Raw genomic sequence first — 19362 nt, forward strand, 5'->3', positions numbered from 1 at the left:
ATTGCGTAAGCTTTTTAACTTCGCCGCTAGGCGCTTTTTTAAGCCGACGAAGTGGGCGCGTGGGGCGCGTCGTGCATCTTGGCCGATGTTGAGCTGAAAACAAGAAGCGCACGTTTATTCTATGCGCACGTCTTTTGTTGTGCGAAGTCTTGTAGTTTCAGTTGCATTGTATTTCTGTGCTTATCTCCGTCCCGCGGAGGTACCTTGCTCGGCGCCGAGACAATGGTCAACGACGTTGCCTTGTTTGTGTTTTCGCTCTTCGACACGGGAGCTCTGCTATTCCTTACCGTTTACGTCGTATCCTTTGAGTTTGCCGGCGAGCATGTCACTTACCGGGTTCACCGGCTTGTTTTGTTCTTGGTCAGTGGCTGTTGTTGTGGATTCTCAGTGCACTACAGCTCCTCCCCTCTCAAAGTGACGGTCTACGAACGTTTAAATTATTTCTTCGCAGCTCTGCTGAGAGGAATACGCATGTTGCGGAGCTACCAGAGCTACTATGAAAGGGAGGGAGAGAGAGAGAAACATTGCTTCAGAACTTCATGCTTTGCTGCTCCGTCTGGAGTTTGTTGTTCTGTTAATGCTTTCATTCGCTGCTCCCGCTAACGTTTCACGTGCGGAATGACCGCTTTTGTTTATGAATCCCACGTTCTCCGAGACAGTGACCTTTCCTTATCTGAAGCATAGGTGATTACACTTTCTGATTTAGAATGCGACTACCTCAACGCTCAGCAATGCTGTTCCAAGCTGAATGGGGTAAGTGAATCGCAAGTGAACAAGTTGTTTTTGGTAGCTTGTCAGAAGAATATTCATTTGAGAGCACCTGAATGGGCAACACAGCGTTCCAAAGGAAAAACGATCAAAATCACGGAAACGTGTCAGTTCATTTCCACATTCTAAGCATTTTTCTCGCTACTGAACTGCGTAGCCTATTTTTACAGAATTTCATTCGAGACAGTTTGGCTGCTGTTGCAGTTTTCAAGTTCAGTGCATACCCTGTGTCTTTACAAGAGTTGGGCAGCCTAGGTCATTATTACTTTATATTGCTACAGCTTGGAAAGTAAAGTGTGAAACTGGATTTATGATGTGTACTTTGAATGACTGGTGATGTAGTTCTTGTTAAATGCTGCCCATTTTCCATCCTTGTAGTGATGTGTGTCCTGGGCATGATGTGTGCTGACAATTACCTTGACGATAAAACAGGGTGATGTTGACATGCCTGATGATGCGTCTTGATCTTAGTTTGAATGTTATAGTGTCTTGGAAGAAAAGGATAGGCAGATTTTGTTATTATATTTGCATAAAAAATAACAATAAAACGACTTGTATGTGTGTAGTGCTGCTAGCTTTACATATACATAGGATATTTCTGATTTAGTTGTCGTAGAGCAAAATGTTTCACATAAGAGAAGACTTGTTCCCATCTGTGCTGGCCAGCGTGGGCCCTGTGCAAGTTTTTAGTTCAGCAGTGAACGACACGCAAATATATTCCATTCACTAGTAGCATGTCTCAATACTTGCTCTGTTTTGACCATATGTCTGTGCCACCACTGCGGCGACAAATGCAAGAAGCTCTTCCTTTTGCCATCAACTTAGCAGCTGAGAAAAAGAAATGGGCATGGGCACGACATGTAATGAGGAGGGAAGATAACCGATGGTCATTAAGGGTTACGGACTGGATCCCAAGGGAAGGGAAGCATAGCAGGGGGCGGCAGAAAGTTAGGTGGGCGGATGAGATTAAGAAGTTTGCAGGGACGGCGTGGCCACAATTAGTACATGACCGGGGTTGTTGGAGAAATATGGGAGAGGCCTTTGCCCTGCAGTGGGCGTAACCAGGCTGATGATGATGATGATAGCAGCTGAGTAACATGACGGCTTTAGCTAGTAGATGCTCCATAGTTTTTCAGCACTGGAAAGCAGGTGGACTGGAGACGGCACTACAAGTGTGCCCGACTTGTGCTTTTGGTACTGTCGCACGTCTGTTGTCTGCTTTTGGGTGCTGAACAGAGTATGCAGCTTCAAATGAAGGACACGGTGAATGCAAAAATACACAAGCACAGTGAAAGAACAGATATGATGTCATTGTTTTCATTAGATTGTGCACAATGTGCCCTTTGTTACAAGCCAAGAACAGCTGGCAAAATCTCAAAGGAGGCAGTAACAAGCATTTTTATTCTAACAGTTCTTTCTAGGGAGGCCTTGCATTTGCCGTGCCGTGTTTTGTCACTTAAATTGTGCAGCAGGATTTTAGTTTTTGGGCCTACAACATTCATTAGACCACTTGGCATCATTGTTTGCCTGGTTCGCCAGCGCCTTTAGTTGCTCAGTGGTGGTGAAACAAGTCCACGTTTCAGTTCAGTAGTACAATTCTTTGATGGGGAGGTGATGCACAGGATGTGGTAGTGTTTCATTTTATTTTACTGAACAAACCAGAGAGACAAAGAAACCAAGTGCATTGTTGACCAATAATGCAGACAAAAAAAATTTTTTTCAAAAGTTGATTGAGAACAATGCAATGGTAAGTGCGAAGTCTTTCAAAGGTGTTGTAATGTAATAGCAGCTGCCACAAATAATTACATGGATCCTGTATTGTAGGGTAGGCCATCAAAATAGTACTTGAATTTGTCGCATCAAATTAAAAGTTTTTGTCCTTGTTCCGTGGGCCTCATTGAAGAATCTTTTTCTACCCATGCTGCCAAAAAGGGTGGCAATGTTTGGCTACTTCCTACTACAATGACTACTTTTAGGTACTTGCTAACTACAAAAATGTTGCTTGGCTACTTTTTGACTATCCTGAGAATCAATGTAAGATGTTAATCCAAAACTGCAAAATTTCATATGAAATTACATTTTGCATAGTCATCATCATCATCAGCCTAGTTACGCCCACTGCAGGGCAAAGGCCTCTCCCATACTTCTCCAACTACCCCGGTCATGTACTAATTGTGGCCATGTTGTCCCTGCAAACGTCTTAATATCATCCGCCCACCTAACTTTCTGCCGCCCCCTGCTACGCTTCCCTTCCCTTGGAATCCAGTCCGTAACACTTAATGACCATCGGTTATCTCCCCTCCTCATTACATGTCCGGTCAGTTCTGGACTATTGCTGAGCATGCCCTAAGATACACTTTAGATAGGTCTTCAGCAGTGTTAAAATTTAATATAGTAGGTTACAATTTGTCGTTCAAAGAAGTCTTCTGTAATCTGATTGAGTAGCTCAGTGTTGCTTCTTTTGTCAACCGCCAAGTTGCAGCTTGGCTATTTTTCTTGCCTGTGGCTTTGGTTGGCCAGTATTTGGCTACTTTAGGGAATTTTGTGGCTACTTTATTACGACTTGGCAACCCTGATGTCGAGGGCTTACTGAGCGGCTGCTGTTGGGAAGTGTCTCGGCAGCTGTAGGCAACAGCAAGCGGCATGATGCACCATTGTTGAGAGTCCTTTGTTGCATTGTTCTTTGTCCTGAGAAATCAAGCCTCCTTGGTGGATACCTAAAGGCCCCTTTAATCACGCTTGTACAGCCTGTCGTACGAGCATGTTATATCTGTGCTGTAGAAAGGATGCTTATGTGATTCAGTGGCACTGTTTTACATTGAGGGGAAATGAAAAATGGGGCTGGCTTGAGTCCCAAGTCACATACACAGCCTTTAACATATGACAAGTAATGTCTACGGAAATATTGTGCTGCATATACAGCAGTCCATACAAGGTTGTAAATAGTTTCACCTATAACTTGTGATACAGAAGGTTGTGGCTTCATTTGCTGTTAATGGCAGTTGTATTTGAATAAGCACAGAATGTAACAACACTCGTGCACTGTATCATTCCACTTCTGAAGGAGCAAGAACGTGACATATTCAAGTTGACGTATTTTAGCATTAAATGAAAGCCCAAATGCCATGAACCTTAGCAAAAACAATGGAAAGTGCCCAGAGTGCCCTAAATAGTTTACTATAATACTTGTTTCTACAAACCAGTTTTAGTGAGAATCAATTAAGGAGGTAGATTAGGTAGTCATGGTGCCACAAAACAGTGGCCAAGTCTGTTTCTGTGATTGCTGCAGCTGCTGCGTGCAAGCGTAACCAGAATAAGAGCGCACAGCACTCTTGTTCATTCATTAAAGCACGAATTAAAAGAAATTAGCTAGTTCAGTTCGACTAAAGGCATGCAAAGTAATTATTAGAGTGGCTCTAGAGTACGCGAACATGCTAAGGAACCGATTCTGCACATCTCTGACAACACGCACACAAAAAAAAACTTGGAAACATTTAAAGATTATATGTCGATTCATATATAATCATTGTAAGTGTCGCGGCTTTCCAACAGCTATGTTACAGCTAGCAAGTCTTGAATCACTATCAGAAAGGAGGAAAGTCGCCAGGCTCAAGATGCTTCACTCTGTATACTTTGGCAAGCAGGGGATTCTACCTGAAGATGTCTTTCACAAAGATACAAGAGCATCCTGTCACAAACATATTAAACCAATTTTCGCACACACCAATGTATATATCCATTTTTTTTTTCAAAGATCGTCAGGTGAAATGCATTACCGAAAGGTCCACATTTTGTTATTCCTCCTGAGCAAATTGTATTGTGCTGATGTTGTACCCGCCTTTGCATTATTTTGGATGTTGTTTCATTGTTCATTTGAAATTTTCGAAATTATTAATACATGCGTTGACGATATTGTACTCCCTTCCCTGCATGGACCTTAATAGGCCCGCAGTATGTACTAAATAAATACATAATGTATTTATACATTATACTTATGCATAAGGATTCAGGGTATCTGGAGACCTCTTGGGCGTGGGCGCTGCTCAACAAAAATGCTTTCCTGCCAATGCCTCTGTGACTGCTTTTCCTTGCTGGGCCAGCAGTAACACGTCGCATAGAGGATAACAAAAGCATGCTTCACTTCTGTTCCAAGAAATGTCGTGCTTCATATATATATAAACTGTTTCTGTGGCCTTGCTTATGTGCATCCCAAAAACTTGAAAAAATAATTTGTTAAATACAACAAAAAATAACAAATTACTCATATTGTAATAACGAAAGCTGTTCACAATGAATTAGTCATACAAGAAATCTCGGAAATTTCGACGGTTTTTTGGTAAGAATGTTGCCACATAAAGGGTTAAAAGGAACACCAAGTTAGTGTTTTGGGGCTGATTGAAGTTCAATTTTAACATGAAGGCCTTGGAACAAATTTTTTACTATAGTAGGTCTACCTAATGCACCACATTGAGCACCTTTTTACAATAAACTCGATGATTGATGAAACACCAAATTGGGTTGCTTTGATTGCCAATTAGGTTTTCCCTACAATGGTGGACTGTACTACAGTGCTTCTAAAGGTGCATAGATTACAGTTCACATCGAAGAACCCTAGGTTGTTGAAATTAAACAAAAGCCCTCCATTGAGACGCGTTCACACCAAGACATTTGGCGTCTAGAGCGGCACGGGATCTAATTTGGTGATAGCGGACTCCGACAGAAAAGCCCTCTCTGTGCTAACAAGTTCCAGAACAATTTCTGCCACTGTTACCGCTGGAATCCCTTGTTACTTACCAATCATCTACCAAGTAGCAAGTACCAAGTCGTCTCTTGTGCACTCTGCAAATGGCACCTGCATGCAAGATGAGAAGACTGCAAAAAGAAAAAGTTATACAGATTTCACACACTATGGGAATCTGAAAGCAAAGCTTTCATGAGCCACCAAAGCACAATGACGCGTGACAAAAGCTCTGCAGGCATGCAAGTTGATGCATACTTGACTTGGCAGGTTGCACTAGTAATAATATAGTGCCTGCTCTCTCTTTGTTATTGCAGTATTTCGAGAGGTTCCAGCAGCTCTGGTGGTGCAAAAAGTGAGCAATGTGAACTACACAGCATTTCGATAGCAGAAGATGTCGCACCGCTCCAGATGCCAAATGTCCCGATGTGAACGAGCTTTAATGGCACCTTTCTAAGCCCATACGTTGCATTGCAATGCCAAAACTCGTGGGTCATCAATCGCAACTTGTGACAGTTGAAAACTGGAGCAGGTTCATGATACTCGGCATCCATTCCTAAGCTCGGTCTTAAAACATCCTGTTCGGACGTGTAGCGTGTAATCTACGCCATCTTTCAGTTGTGGCTGTTTCCTGTTGCTTATCGCAGTGGGTCCTACCAGAGGTGATTGCGCAAGCCATTCTGACCGTTCTGCTGTTTTTCGTCAACTTCCATTGGATTTTGTTTGCACTCAATGTCCCCATGGTCGTGTGGCAGGTTTACAAGTAAGTTACCAACAATTTTTTTTCTTTTATGTGTGAAGTGAATGAATACTGTAGGAAAGTGTGTTTTAAATTGCTGCTGTGCTATCTTAATAAGCAGCTTTATTTTTTCACATTATTGAATCTGAGGATGTCACTATTGAATAAAGTGTTATGTTTTTTATTATCAGCAATTTTAGTGTATTACTATATAAGTGCTTGTTTAATTTTAGTTGCGACTAGTTTTCCATGCTATCTTTGGTGTGTACTATGTTGCTGCTCCTTCCTCGACCAAATATTGTCTTGCAGCTTTGCAAAAAAAATTTATGGAAGGAGACCTGAAAATGCAATGACTGTGTTGGCCAGAGCCACTTGTATCCTTTCATTGTACGTTAGTGTGCCAGTGAGGCCAAATATGGCTCACAGGTACGGTAATTATGGCAGCATTTGTATGTGGGGGCATTATAAAATGCAGCCATTTGAACGTAGTGGAGCCAATTTTGAAATAATAGTGTGTGTCTAATTTAACATGCTGCCAGGTGTGTAGTCACTAGCCTGTTTGAAGCCCAGCATGGGACAAAGGCTTCTTCCAGGTATATCTAATTACCTGTAACCTGAATGACCTTTTTCCTTGTAGGCTTCAGTATGTGTTTTCATGCTGTATATTCTATCATACATGTACATGCTTATTTGAATGTTTCGAATATCAGATTCCCAAGCCAGGTGCAGATCGAGCAGAAGGAACCAGTCTATTGAAACTTTAAATATTGAATAGCCTCACACCTTTAATTGTCAGTGACCAAATGTGGTTGTTTGTTTGTTTCCATGTGCCCCATTTTTGCCTCCGACACTGCTGCCACAGTAAAACTGAGCTGGCCGATGAATGCACAAAGTAATTATTACAGTTCAGCCATGAACGATACAGTTCAGTTCAACTAGCAAATGAAATGATTATTAGGCATGAAAAGATGAACACGGAATGACAAGCTGGCTCTGCCATACATGCCACTCCTTGTCACATATCAGGATGCCTTGTGGCCATTTGTGCCACTGGATTGCAGCCTGTGTGTTTGTGCAGGTACCTCTCGGTACCTGACTGCAACTTCGGCGTGTATGACCCAACGGAGATCCACAACCGGGGCAACCTCAAGCGGCATCTGCGAGACTCCATGATCCGTCTGGCCTTCTACCTCATCTTCTTTTTCATCTACCTCTACTGGTGAGCACAGCCTTTTGCTGTGTGTATCTTTTCCCCCCTTTTTCTAACACTAACACTAACGGTATGTCATAAACAGTTATTTCTAAACTATAGTTCATGCAGAACATTTCAGTTTTCATCAACAAGTGGCACTATCTTCAGAGCTCTGGGCAGTTTAGTAGCACATTTAATAGGGCACTTAATCAGATAATACATATAAGAATTATGGAGAGCACAGGCCTTTGAAGCAGTCGGCATTTTTTGACATGGTGAAGTTCACTACGAAATTGCCACACAATGCTGGCTTTAATTTGCATAATAGAAATAGCTTGCAGAGCCATAAATATCACATTGTTTTTCACCCGTTGGTGCCACTCATGAAAATATATATATATATATATATATATTTAAGAAAACAAAGATGTTCAGACACAAGAGACAATGACAAAATGTGTATGAAGCGGAGCTTCAATGAAATGGTAAATTATATGCTTTAAAACTAACGTTGATGCATACAATTTCATTTACCTTTGTCCTATGCAGCGTGAAATCTCTTGCGGTGTTTATGCACCAGGAAAGTCGCATCTTTAATCTCTTTCAATTTTTATGCTCATTCACTACGCAGCTCGCAAACTGTGCTGAAGCGCAAATGTCAGGTTAAAAGGATGCACATTTTCAGATGTCTACGAAGCAGTGCAATGAAGACGAAGGCGATGCATGACGTTTCTTGAGGCAAGAATTGTGATGACAGGTGTATGCACAGAGCAGTGCGACGCATATCTTGCTACATTTAGGGATTCTATACGTCTTGTGTCACAGTGGCCCATACCCATTCTGGAAGATTGACCAAGAATGGGCACCCACCCAGTGACACCTCCCGCATAGCTAATTCAAAGAAAACCAAGTCAGTCAAACAATTTGTTCAATATGAGTCAGCTCTGCCGTTAAGAGGTCGATGTGTTTTGGCATTCTATGTGAGCAGGCATTATGTGTCCAGGTTTTATCTAGGAATTTATTTTTTCTTGTGCCTAACAGAGGTGCGCCTCCCGGCTCTACCTTGTCGGTCAGTATACAAGGGTTACATAAGCCTGTTCATCGGTATTTGAGTTTGGCACACCACACATATAACATTTGTGTGTGTCTGGAAAAAGACTATATCGACATAGATAACTTAACCCGCAAAAAATGGAAAACTTTTCTACTAAATCGCTGGTGCTCTTAAAACATATAGACCGTTCGTTGACTGTATGATTAGACTACTACATAGAATTGAAATATTTATGTTGTACTTCTGTTCAATTTTCTTGTAGAGAGGTTTCAAATTATTTTACGTCATGTGTTTAGCATTTTCTGTTTTCTGCTGTTCTGTGCGCTACTGTTCATTATATATATTTTCAGTGACATACTATAACAGAGCAGTCGCTACAGATTTTTCAATATTTTATATGATGTACTTAGTGTTTTTTCCCATGCTTTTACATGACCATTTGAAATCTGTAAATATTTTTTTTTTTTCACTCAAATGTATTTTCTGTCTCTTGTTTATGCCAAGTGATGGGGCCAGCACCCAGTCAAGCTGCAGCTTAGCAGCTTTATGTGCTTGTCCTAGCATTCTTCTGTTTGTACAAAAGAAATGCTGAAATAAATTGACTTGACTTGTGTCTATATATATATATATTGTGGGGAGCACATCTGTCCATTCCCTCACATCATCGCATGTTGCGAATGCTTCGAGAGCCAGCGTAGACAAGGGAGAGGCGCAATACGCCCTTGAGTAGAACTTGTTGCTGGGTGAGTTGGTTGGGTTCCTGCAGACAGCAGCCATGCCAAATGAGGGACGGTTGGCAAAGAAAGCTTCGCTTTAAATATACATGGTTCTACATTCATCCAGATTGTTAACGTACAGTGTGTTGTTGCTAGATGTTTGTTCAGCTAACCACTATGCTCCTCCTGCTGTCCAGTATGATCATCGCCTTGCTGACGTCAAATCCCGACACAAGGCGGGAGACCTACTAGGAGGTGTGAACCAGATTTCTTCTCCTTTTCAGTATCTCCCAAATACAAATGGTAAGATGTGCAGATTGTACTAATCGATTTGTTGAATGCGCTGTGTGTACCCCGAAAAAATGCAGTTGCAATGCATGAATAACAGCAAGGTCAGCATCAAATTAAGAGCGTCTAAAGCCTCATTTTACTGCCCTCGTGTGCCTCATATGGAGCATTTGCTCTGTGAAAACGTCACATGCTGTCATGTGCCATTGCTCTGTTTGTACTGTCCGTGCTCGTTCAAGCAATGTTGCAATGTTTCGGGGGCCGAAAATGCATGCATGGAGCCTGAACAGTTGAGTAGACAAAACAAAATTCTGCATGCACGCTTGTAGTGCACATTAATGACCTACAAGAACTGAAATTTGAACGAGATTGTAAGAATTCAAATTTGACTTGGGAGTGCAAAAAGCACATGGGCACTGGAAGACCAGACAGGACAAGTGCTATTTCAAACTCAAGTTTATTCTCGGAAAAACGCCTGTTTATCAGTCGACACAGATCAAAAGCACTGTACTTCATTGCTCAAGAACACTCCAAACCTCCCCAAAAAGTTAACGAAAGTTGTAAAATTTAATCGTGACACAGCTTTGATCATAAAAGCACAAAAGACCAGAGGCTTTAAGAGCGCAAGACATGGAAACCTCCTCTGACTTCGGCGTTTATCATGTGGCCATTGAGACTCTCCGATTTCTCAATGAAATGACTGCTAAAGCTGGTCACCGTTTCTTTTTTTCTCCACTTATTGCTGGTTCACTACTGGTGTTAATGGCCCCCCGTATTTCTGCATGCCAATTGTTTCATCAGTTTTCTCATTTTTTCTAAAATTGGTAATCGGTGCATGCATGCATCAATCCAGGTGCATTCCCCCGACCACCCAGTCTCTTCTTTCACCTTTTTGTTATTAACTGATGGCAATGGATTTTACGTGATGTTGGCAGGGCAGAGGATGCTCTTGTTGAGTTGTTACAACCTTGTGACTCCGTGCACTACTGGTTAGGTTAAACCTTTGTTGTCCAAAGACTTGTGCTGGTCACTTTACCACAAAGCCCGTCAGTGTTGATGTTGTCCAAAGGAGGAAGTAGGCGAAAAAGAAAGGGAGGGGGTTGGGGTAGGACATGTGCTCAAGACCACATGTGCTACTGTTGTAATACAGTCAAAGTTCACCGTAATGAAGTTGCACCGAACCTGAAAATAAGTGCTTTCATTATATCTGGTATTCATTGTAAGCACGTACAGTAGAACCTCGTTCATACGTTCTGGAATAAACTGTTAGAAAAAAAGTACTAATTTGGAAACTGTACGATCCGAAGCAACTAAAAAATTGGACAGACTCGCTATTCTTGGCAGCTTACGTAAACCAAAGCGTCGCGTGGATCGTTATGGCACTAGACGCGCATCGAGCTGGTGGCTCTCCGGCGGTCCGAGATGTGTTTTGTTGTTTTCCTATTGCGAGGGAGACGGGAAACAGAGACGAAATCAAGCTGGTGGGCGACACCGGATGCCACCGAGGTGAAACGTGATGCCCACATCGCGCCGCCTGCAGCAGGTAACAGCGCCACGTTTGGGTTATTGCCGACTAAAAGCGTGCAGTACGTTACCATTGGCACTATGCACTACGTGCTGCAAAACAGGTACAGTAGGTGAAAATGCTTATCGCAAATGGATTTGGTGGCGATAGCTGTAAATAAGGCTTGCGACGTCCCGGGCAGAGATTTGCTGGTACCAGAATAAGGAACTGTACTTGGTGTCACGCGAGCCATATACATTTCTTGATCGTGCGCGCCTCGCCCCTTGTTCACATGGAATCTAGTGGCCGGAAAATGTATACGATCGCAGCCTGCAGTGGCGAGTTTCGGTTATTGCCTATTAAAAGTGTGTGCTATGCTTCAGACGGCACCATGCGCTGTGAAACAGATAGGCGAATATGCTTATCGCACACAGGATTGGCAGTGACAGCTGTAAATGCTGCGTGCGACAACCCCGGAGAGGATTTGCTGGTACTGAAATGAGAAACCGAGTGTGCGCCGAGTTTTGACGTTAAAACGGGCAGGTGTTTTTGTGCATTTTCTTCTTTACGTGGGATCTAGTGGCCGGAAAACGTATCATACGATCGCAATTTGGCGACTTACTGAACGTTGGTACCAAAAAATCGTGTTTTCTGGAAACGTATGAACCAGTAAAGAATGAGCATAACTCTATTGGGTCATTTTTTGTGTTCTCGATTGCGAACGTTGGCGCCGGGAAAACATGGATAACAGGAACATATCAACGAGATTCTACTGTTGTATGCTGATATTGGCTATAGATAGACATTATAGGTTTACTTTGTTATACTATACAATAATTTTTTATATTCATATTATATTGAGATTGGACTGTATGTGCTTTTAGTACAAGAAACCTGGCCAAGCACATATGCATAACTGTTGTCTGATCAATCCATGCTATCTTTGTTACCTGGTGGCTAATTGTTCCGGAACAGATCCACTTGGCAGTAAATTTAGGCTGTGCATTTAACAAACAATAAAGAGAGGGTCAGATCATGTTTGCAGTGGCTCATGCCCCATAATAAGATACTAACCAGTGCGGCTCATGCTTTGGTTTTGTTACCTTACTAGACTGAGCCATGACGATGTGGCGAGGAAAGCATATGTAGCCTTGAAGAAGACAAGTCCACTTGTTGAAACGTCGGCTTTTGCTTTCACCTTGTTCCCATTTTGCTCATCGTCTTGAATTTCCATCTCCCGCCTTCCCCATGCTTTCCCTAGTCTGAACCATGTTATTTTGTATGTGCTGTCATACCTTTGTGGATGTGTTCGTTTCTCTTTCTGCAGGAGCGTCTGTCCCGCGGACCGCGTCAAAGAAGCTCCCATTTCAAGAGCCAGAGTCAAGGAGATCTCGCCACAAGCCTGTTTGTGGTTCGTGCTCCTGCGCAAGAGGGGGTTGGCGGCCACTGCCAGGCTGAAGGAAGTCAACGTAACTGGTCATTTCAACAGTCGGCAATACTCTCATATTGTTTTCATGCCGAATCGCAGCTCTTTTTTTTTCTCTCTCTCTCATCGTTTCACTAGGTTTGCGGCCCTCTTCATTTCAAACCATGCCTGCCCCGTGCCATCGGAAACGCCTCACAAGGCTTCAGTGTGGCAGCTCGTGTGCCCTGGTTCTAGATCTTGATACTTCAGTGAAATGGCATGTTCCTTCCTTTGATACCTCTGAAGTGAAGACACTTTTCAGCTGTCATGGCAATTCGGGAGTGTTGGCATGCCATTACCGAGACATAGTCTCATAGTACATGGGTAAGAATAAAGAATAGTCGAAACAGTGTGCCATTTCTCGGCTATTCTTTGTCATTCCCCATGCGATTGCGCTGTGAGAGAGAGAGAAATCGTTTATTTCAACCATGGAAGTCGTTGCTCTTGAGGTTGAGTGTGTGGTGTCCTCATTCCAGCACACCACTGCCCGTGGCTGCTCGACAAACTTGCTGAACGAGTGCTTCTTGGCCCACCAGGGTATCGCTCAAATGATGAGCTAGATGTCTTCAAGTGTTGGGGTTTGCCCCCGCACCCTCACGAGATGCGGAAGAGGGCATGGCGTGTGTCTCCGCACCAAGGCAGATGCTGCGATATGTTAGTGGGTACATTTCGCGCTGTGAACATACTCTTAGCCGTCACTTGTTCGTTGCGATAACCCTGAACCCGAGTACAGGTTTATATAGCAGCTCTGGTTATTGAATCTGTACCTTTGTAACCATAGCACTGTTCAGAGGAGCAAAAATGCCCTTTGCGATTAATTCTGGCTTCCATTGGGCTATTGATTTCTCGACTGTATGCTGAAATTCGTTGTATATTTCAAGTAAATGGCATGCTGTTTTAGCCTGGTATCATCAATATGCATGTACCGTGCATTTGTAGTCCAAGTTTGTTTACCGCTAGCACTTTTTACTGCAGTGTATGTCTGTTCACTTCTTAGGCTACACATGCGTGGATTTCTTGCCAAAGGTGCATCAGCTATAGAAACCAAACAGAGATTCAGTGATATTGTGTTGCATCAGCCCTCAGTAGTCTGGTTGTCTCTCTTCTTATTAGTGTTTCTCGACTTGCCTTGTTTCAGCGCAGTGCAAATTAGCACATATTTTCGGTGATATTTTATTATATGCACTGTCAGTGATGTGATTTATCCTCTGGGCGCAACTTTTCTTCTCTCGTGCCTGCTCATTTTCAAACTGCCCTGTAAACGGTTGTCCCTCAATGTCTTTTTGGTGTGCTGTGCCGTTGTCTACTTAGACGTATGCTTTCCCAAGAGATGAATTATGGTAATTGCTCTGGATACCGCTTAACATGGTTGTTTTCTCGTTGAGATTGCTTACAGCTACTGGCAGTTAACTCTGAGGAATATGGTACTGGCCCCGACCACTGCTTAATGTGGTTATTCTCTAGTTCAGATTGCTTACAGTTACAGGCAGCTAACTCTGAGAATACCAAATGTCACGAATAACTAGTCTGAGCAAGCTTGCCACATGTTCACACAAACTACAAGGTATAAAATGCAACATTTTTTTTTAAATTCTTTTTTAAACTCTACGGGCATTCCTTTAGACCATGTCAGTTCTAATGCACCACAGTTCTGTTCCTAGCTTGTGAAAATGTAAGGAAGTAGAAGCTTCGGATGCACATTTCAAATAATGGAAAGTTAAGACTGTGAAGTGGTTTACTTTTCAGTGTGCTTTGTATCGATGAAGTGAGTGAGTTGCGATTGCAAGCAGCCATGAGTGTGAAGCGTTCCGTCTGATGAGAGTTTACTTTGGGTGACATATTTGAGCATTATCTGTTTGTAGGTCTTGCCGCCAGTGAATGAACTGGCATCGAACTTGAACCAGCCAGTAGCATTTCTGGGGGTTTTGTCCTTCTTTATTACTAGAAGTGTGCCTCAAGGATGTGCATTTTTGCGAGTGTTTTAGTGTTGGGTATGCCAGCTTTTGTAGCAGTGTGTTGAAATGAAGAAAGAAAAATGTAAGTGGTGACTGGTACAAATTCTGGTTAGTGCATGTCTGATTTGTCAATTTTTGAGCATGAAGCCAGGTGCAGTTTCCCATACTTCTTAGTGCTTATACTTCTTGGGCACAGTCGCGGGCTCACTTCTTGTACGCTGTGAGCATCGTTAGGACTACTGCACCTTCTACCAAATATTGTGTTGATAAAGGGAGTCTGGCGTAAGCACTTCTGGCTGAACCATTAACTGGTATGCACTGCCATTTGTATCGGAGGCAACATTCCTCAGTGCATTTTCTTAACACCATGCACTAGTACTGGCTTGTTTCACCCGGAATAAATTGGAATTGTACATCTGCACTGACGTTAACTCAAAATGTAGATTTTCACAACAATGGGTAGTGGCGCCATCTGTCACTGTTGTGGTGAAACACGGCGCAAGCTGGATTTTGCTGTTGCAGTATAACAAGCTGCGCCATCTTTCCTTTCTAACCAGAAAAAAATCTGATTTTCATTGAACAACACCATAGATGATGTGAATTCTCATTTCTCCCGAACAAATGGGCAAGTGCCGAATTTAAACAAAATAAACTGTGAACTTTCACATCAGAGTAAACTTTGAGTTTGGCCTAGCTGGCGCTATAGCCAGAACCAGTTATACCTGGCTCCCTTACCTAAACATAGATTTGGAATGTCAACTACAATGCAGTGGATAAAGATGTTTGTGCAGACGGGATCAGTAACCAGCTATATTAGAGCCCCTGGTTTCGAGCTGGGTTGCATTGAATAAAATGTGTGCTGTATGTACATTGAAGTGCGACATTTTGTACAACTTTTATGTATACAGTTTGTGTGTGCTATGGTTGTTACTATACTAGTTACTATACTAGTTACTATACTAGTTACTATACTAGTTGTACTCTCCGCTCAGCTCATGTAACGCTTCCTGCTATTCCTAGCATGACGGTTCTGCTGTGCTTGTATGTCGTGTGAATCAAGTGTACAATCAACACTTGCTGAAATTCAGGCCATGCTTGTACTGTGGCAGTTCGGCTGCTAGCAACAATGTCGAGTAGTTATGTGCAGTGAAAACTTGGCTGCACTCACTTATGCTTTGTTTCTTACGAGCTGACATTCATCTGGATCAGCTTCGTCTCCACTTGACATTTGGGCTGCTCGATTTCTATGATCATTGTTAGAGCATTAATCAGTTCAGGCAGGTTTCGGTCGCTATTTCAATACATCTTGTGTGGTTCAATTCTTGCATGTATGTAGATGAACCCTTATTCTATCGATTCAGCGTTCTTTTACTGTCATTCTTTGGCCAGATGTCACCTTGACATGCTCGTACAGGCAGCGTCTGCTATGTGGTTATTTGTTTTTGGTTACTGCTGCCTCTGTACTACTTATTAGTTATTTTCAGACCGCAGTCTGTGGAGTTAGATATTGGTGCTTGTCTGGTGTTGTGCTCATTTCTTCGGTCATGCCCACTGCAGGCATCTTTGTACTGTTGTGAAATTTACATGTGATGATGTTCATTATTGGCTTCTGTAGGGTGTGGCATTATTAATTTGTTCCTGCCCGATTGGTTCGTATTTTGTGGCATTTCCTCCTTTCTTTCGGACTTATTCTTATCATATTAGCTGCACCGAGCAGGTGATGATGACATTACGGTGGCACACAAGCCTATGCAGAAGGGCTAAAAGAGTGGTGAAAGAAAAAGAAAAAACGGAATTGCAATATGTCAGCCCTCTTTTTTGTTGTCTATACTGCTCTCAGCCAAAATTGCAGTCTGCTGTAGCTGTGTGGCAGTCTCTGGGGTGGTTACGTGGAAGGTTGCTTTCTCTGTCTATGTGGTACTTCATGCTTCCATAGCTATGCTGGTAAAGCTGTGCCCTTCAAGTGATGGTGTGGCAGTGGCATATTGGTCACATTTCATTTTGAAAGCTGCACGGAATTGTGCCTGGTTGCAATGCACTGTTCGTTTTACACCTGCTGCTGCGCTAGTGTTGGTGCCCACATGCGAGCATTTCACTTTTGGCACCAGCTTTTATCCCATTTTGCATATTGCGGTGGGAACATGACCTTGTTGGGCAATTTGTGCAACTACTCGGATATTCAAAGGATGTAGCGTTGGGAGCCCACGTCAGTGCGGGCTCCCGATGTAGAACATTGATAAGAAGAAGCGAAATATGCACGATATGCACCGTGGCTCAATAAAAGAGGAATGGTTGGTCACGAATGTGCATGTGTGCGTGCGTGTGGTGATGATGGTAGTCAGGCATGACATTGAAATTGTTTCTCTCTCTTTTTTTTCAATGATGTGTACGGTCACATCCAGCGTCTAGGTTAGAGGAACCTGGAGCCACAATTTTTTCGTCTTCCTCTATAACATGTACCTGCCTGAGCTGCTTAACATTAATGGAAATGAGTGATTGAAATGTAGTGGTCATATATCTTCCCTCTCATGTTTACAATGGTATCCAAAACACGTGTTCAGTAGTCAGTGAACAGTTTGCTACTGGAGATAAAAAGGTCGATTCATGGTGACGAGCACCTACTAAAATAATGTTGATGCATAACTGTTCGTTCAGTATAAAATTCGTGCTGCTCTGAAATGGCATCTTTCTATTGGTAACGGTAAGTTTCAAGATAAGTTGTGATAGAGCTCAAGGACCATGGGACAAACTGGTGATGGACAAAGAGCGTGAAATAAAATGCAGACTTGGAGAAGAAATGGACATGACACACTGTCATGTGGATATTTGTAAATCTGAAAAAAAGAAAGCGCTTCACCCATGGCCATGTTTTTCTTAGATGGGCAATTAACTTGACTGAAGCTTGACTGGCTCACTCTGTGTGAATACATTGGTTGCTGCTGTGATTTAGTGTGTGCTTTAAATGTTCGTTCACCTGCTTTGTGTCGAACCTGGAAGGACTTCAGGTCGCGACTTTCCAGCCTTTTGCTTGTATGTCTACATGTACGAGATGGCTCCCCCTGTACATTCAGTGTTTCCCAGTGTTGTTTGTGTGCAGATGGTTTTGTAGGGCTGCTCAATGGTGAATGTGTTTTACTGAGAATAAACTAGTTTCTTTTTTACTATTTGTGGCTGTTTCTTGGGGCATGCTAAACGTTTCTGCACTTCTGCTGTATTACTGTGCAATATTAAGGAGGGACGCTGCTACCGGAGTCTATTTTTTTTTTTTTTAAGCGATGTTAGTGAAACTTTGTTAGGCTATTTGTACCGATTTCAAGTATGTAACTAATTTTGTTGTCAATGTATGAATGTATCTGAAGCCTTGGAAGGAAGTGCACTTACAAAGTCTCATTGTTCATATGCCGAGTTTGAATTCTGTTATAAGTGCAGGAAACTTAATGCAAAGCCTATAGTAGCATTTCTGATTCACTGCAGCAATGTTTCAGGTGTAAATAGTTCGAAAAAATACTTCAGCAAAACTTTGTAAATATGTAGCGGCGGGGGGGGGTCAACATGTATCAGGTGCACACTATGCTGAAAAATGGGCTGCTTTCTTCTCGTGTAACGACAATCGCGACACTAATTGATGTACTAATTAACTGACAATGGCAGATGAGTGGCTATGGACTTGGGGGCGAGAAAAGAATTACGTCTTAATTCTCCTCCAAACACGCACGAAGGTACGTTTAACTTGTGAACAGGCTGCAAAAAGGCCGATTGCAAAAACCACGGCATCCTCAAACTCTGCAAGGCCACAAGCCAGTTTTTCCATCACGCTCCACTTCTGTGCGAATGCCCTCATGATGGCAAACGCTACGCATTTGAAATGGGAAGACCATCGCTCACTTCCACGTCGTTGTTGTGGACGACGAAGTGGAAGCGCCGAAAGCTGTGGGAGCAGGAAACGTGTCGCGACCATTCTGCACTGATGTTACGATCGGCGGGGACTGCTGTCCATGAAAAGTCCCTGCACCGGAATTTCAGTATGTATGGTAAGCGTGCACGACATTTCCCCGGTTCCGGAATCGTATGCACTGGAAAATGAACTAAATGCTAGGCACTAACCATTTGGCAAGCGCTAAGTCACTATGGCTTAAGTGATCAGCTAATATATTAAGTTCAGTGGTGACGGGATGTGGGATTAATTGTGACTGAATATTCAGTGGGCACATATTAACACAGTAGTTCAGTGCAATAATTCAGTTCAAATATTGTTTCATTGCTTTTTGGTAAAAATGTACTCTCTATGGGCAGATGTTGAGATGATCAGGTTCTAATTTTTCTCGACATAAAATAGTGTTCGGGTTTTGTGGAGCAGGTTAAGTTTGTTAGAAATCTATACCTGCCGGGGCATTGCATAAAATATGACAATATGGGAATTCTGGCAACAGCGTAGGTCATGATTTATTCGTTTAGGATAACCGTGCCTTAGTGGCATTAAGAATAATGAACTGGGTTTCTGGGCTTAATATCTTGTGTTATAGGCAAAAGGCATTGGAGGATGGCTGGCTTGTTTATGAATAGAACCTACTGTTTGAAGTGCTCGTAGTGTCGCGACAAATCTTGGTAGTACAAATGCTAGGTTAACGAAATGCTACCTGTGGATAAGTTGCGAGGACTCTCTGCAGTTGTGTGCACATATAAGCTGTCAGTCAGTACTAATTAACCTCGTAATGCCTGAACACAGCTGCGCATCAGGGAAAGTTAGAACAAATGGTTCATGTTGAATGCATCTCTACAATAAAATATTTGTGTTGTAAGTTAATTAGAATTAGCAGAGTAATTACATAGTAACTGGTTTGCCGAACTGCCCACAACCGTAAACTCTCCAGTATATTAAACATGCTACCACAAGCTATGCACTGCGTTTAAGCAGTGCTTAAATCAGAATTTTGAGGTTTCAA

At 42.6% G+C, this 19362-nt stretch overlaps 1 protein-coding gene across 1 annotated transcript; it reads left to right on the forward strand.

The window, feature by feature from the left end:
* The first annotated feature begins 65 nt into the window (after positions 1 to 65).
* On the forward strand, positions 66 to 17583 carry cnir (cornichon-like protein). The gene is made up of 6 exons (XM_065445181.2): positions 66 to 297; positions 685 to 753; positions 6154 to 6269; positions 7324 to 7464; positions 9405 to 9510; positions 12327 to 17583. The coding sequence occupies exons 1-5, from the start codon at positions 223 to 225 to the stop codon at positions 9457 to 9459; spliced, it is 456 nt and encodes a 151-aa protein (XP_065301253.1). The 5' UTR covers positions 66 to 222; the 3' UTR covers positions 9460 to 9510; positions 12327 to 17583.
* Positions 17584 to 19362: the final 1779 nt, after the last annotated feature.

The sequence above is a fragment of the Dermacentor albipictus genome, chromosome 7 (assembly GCF_038994185.2).
Source record: "Dermacentor albipictus isolate Rhodes 1998 colony chromosome 7, USDA_Dalb.pri_finalv2, whole genome shotgun sequence".
Lineage (NCBI taxonomy): Eukaryota > Metazoa > Arthropoda > Arachnida > Ixodida > Ixodidae > Dermacentor > Dermacentor albipictus.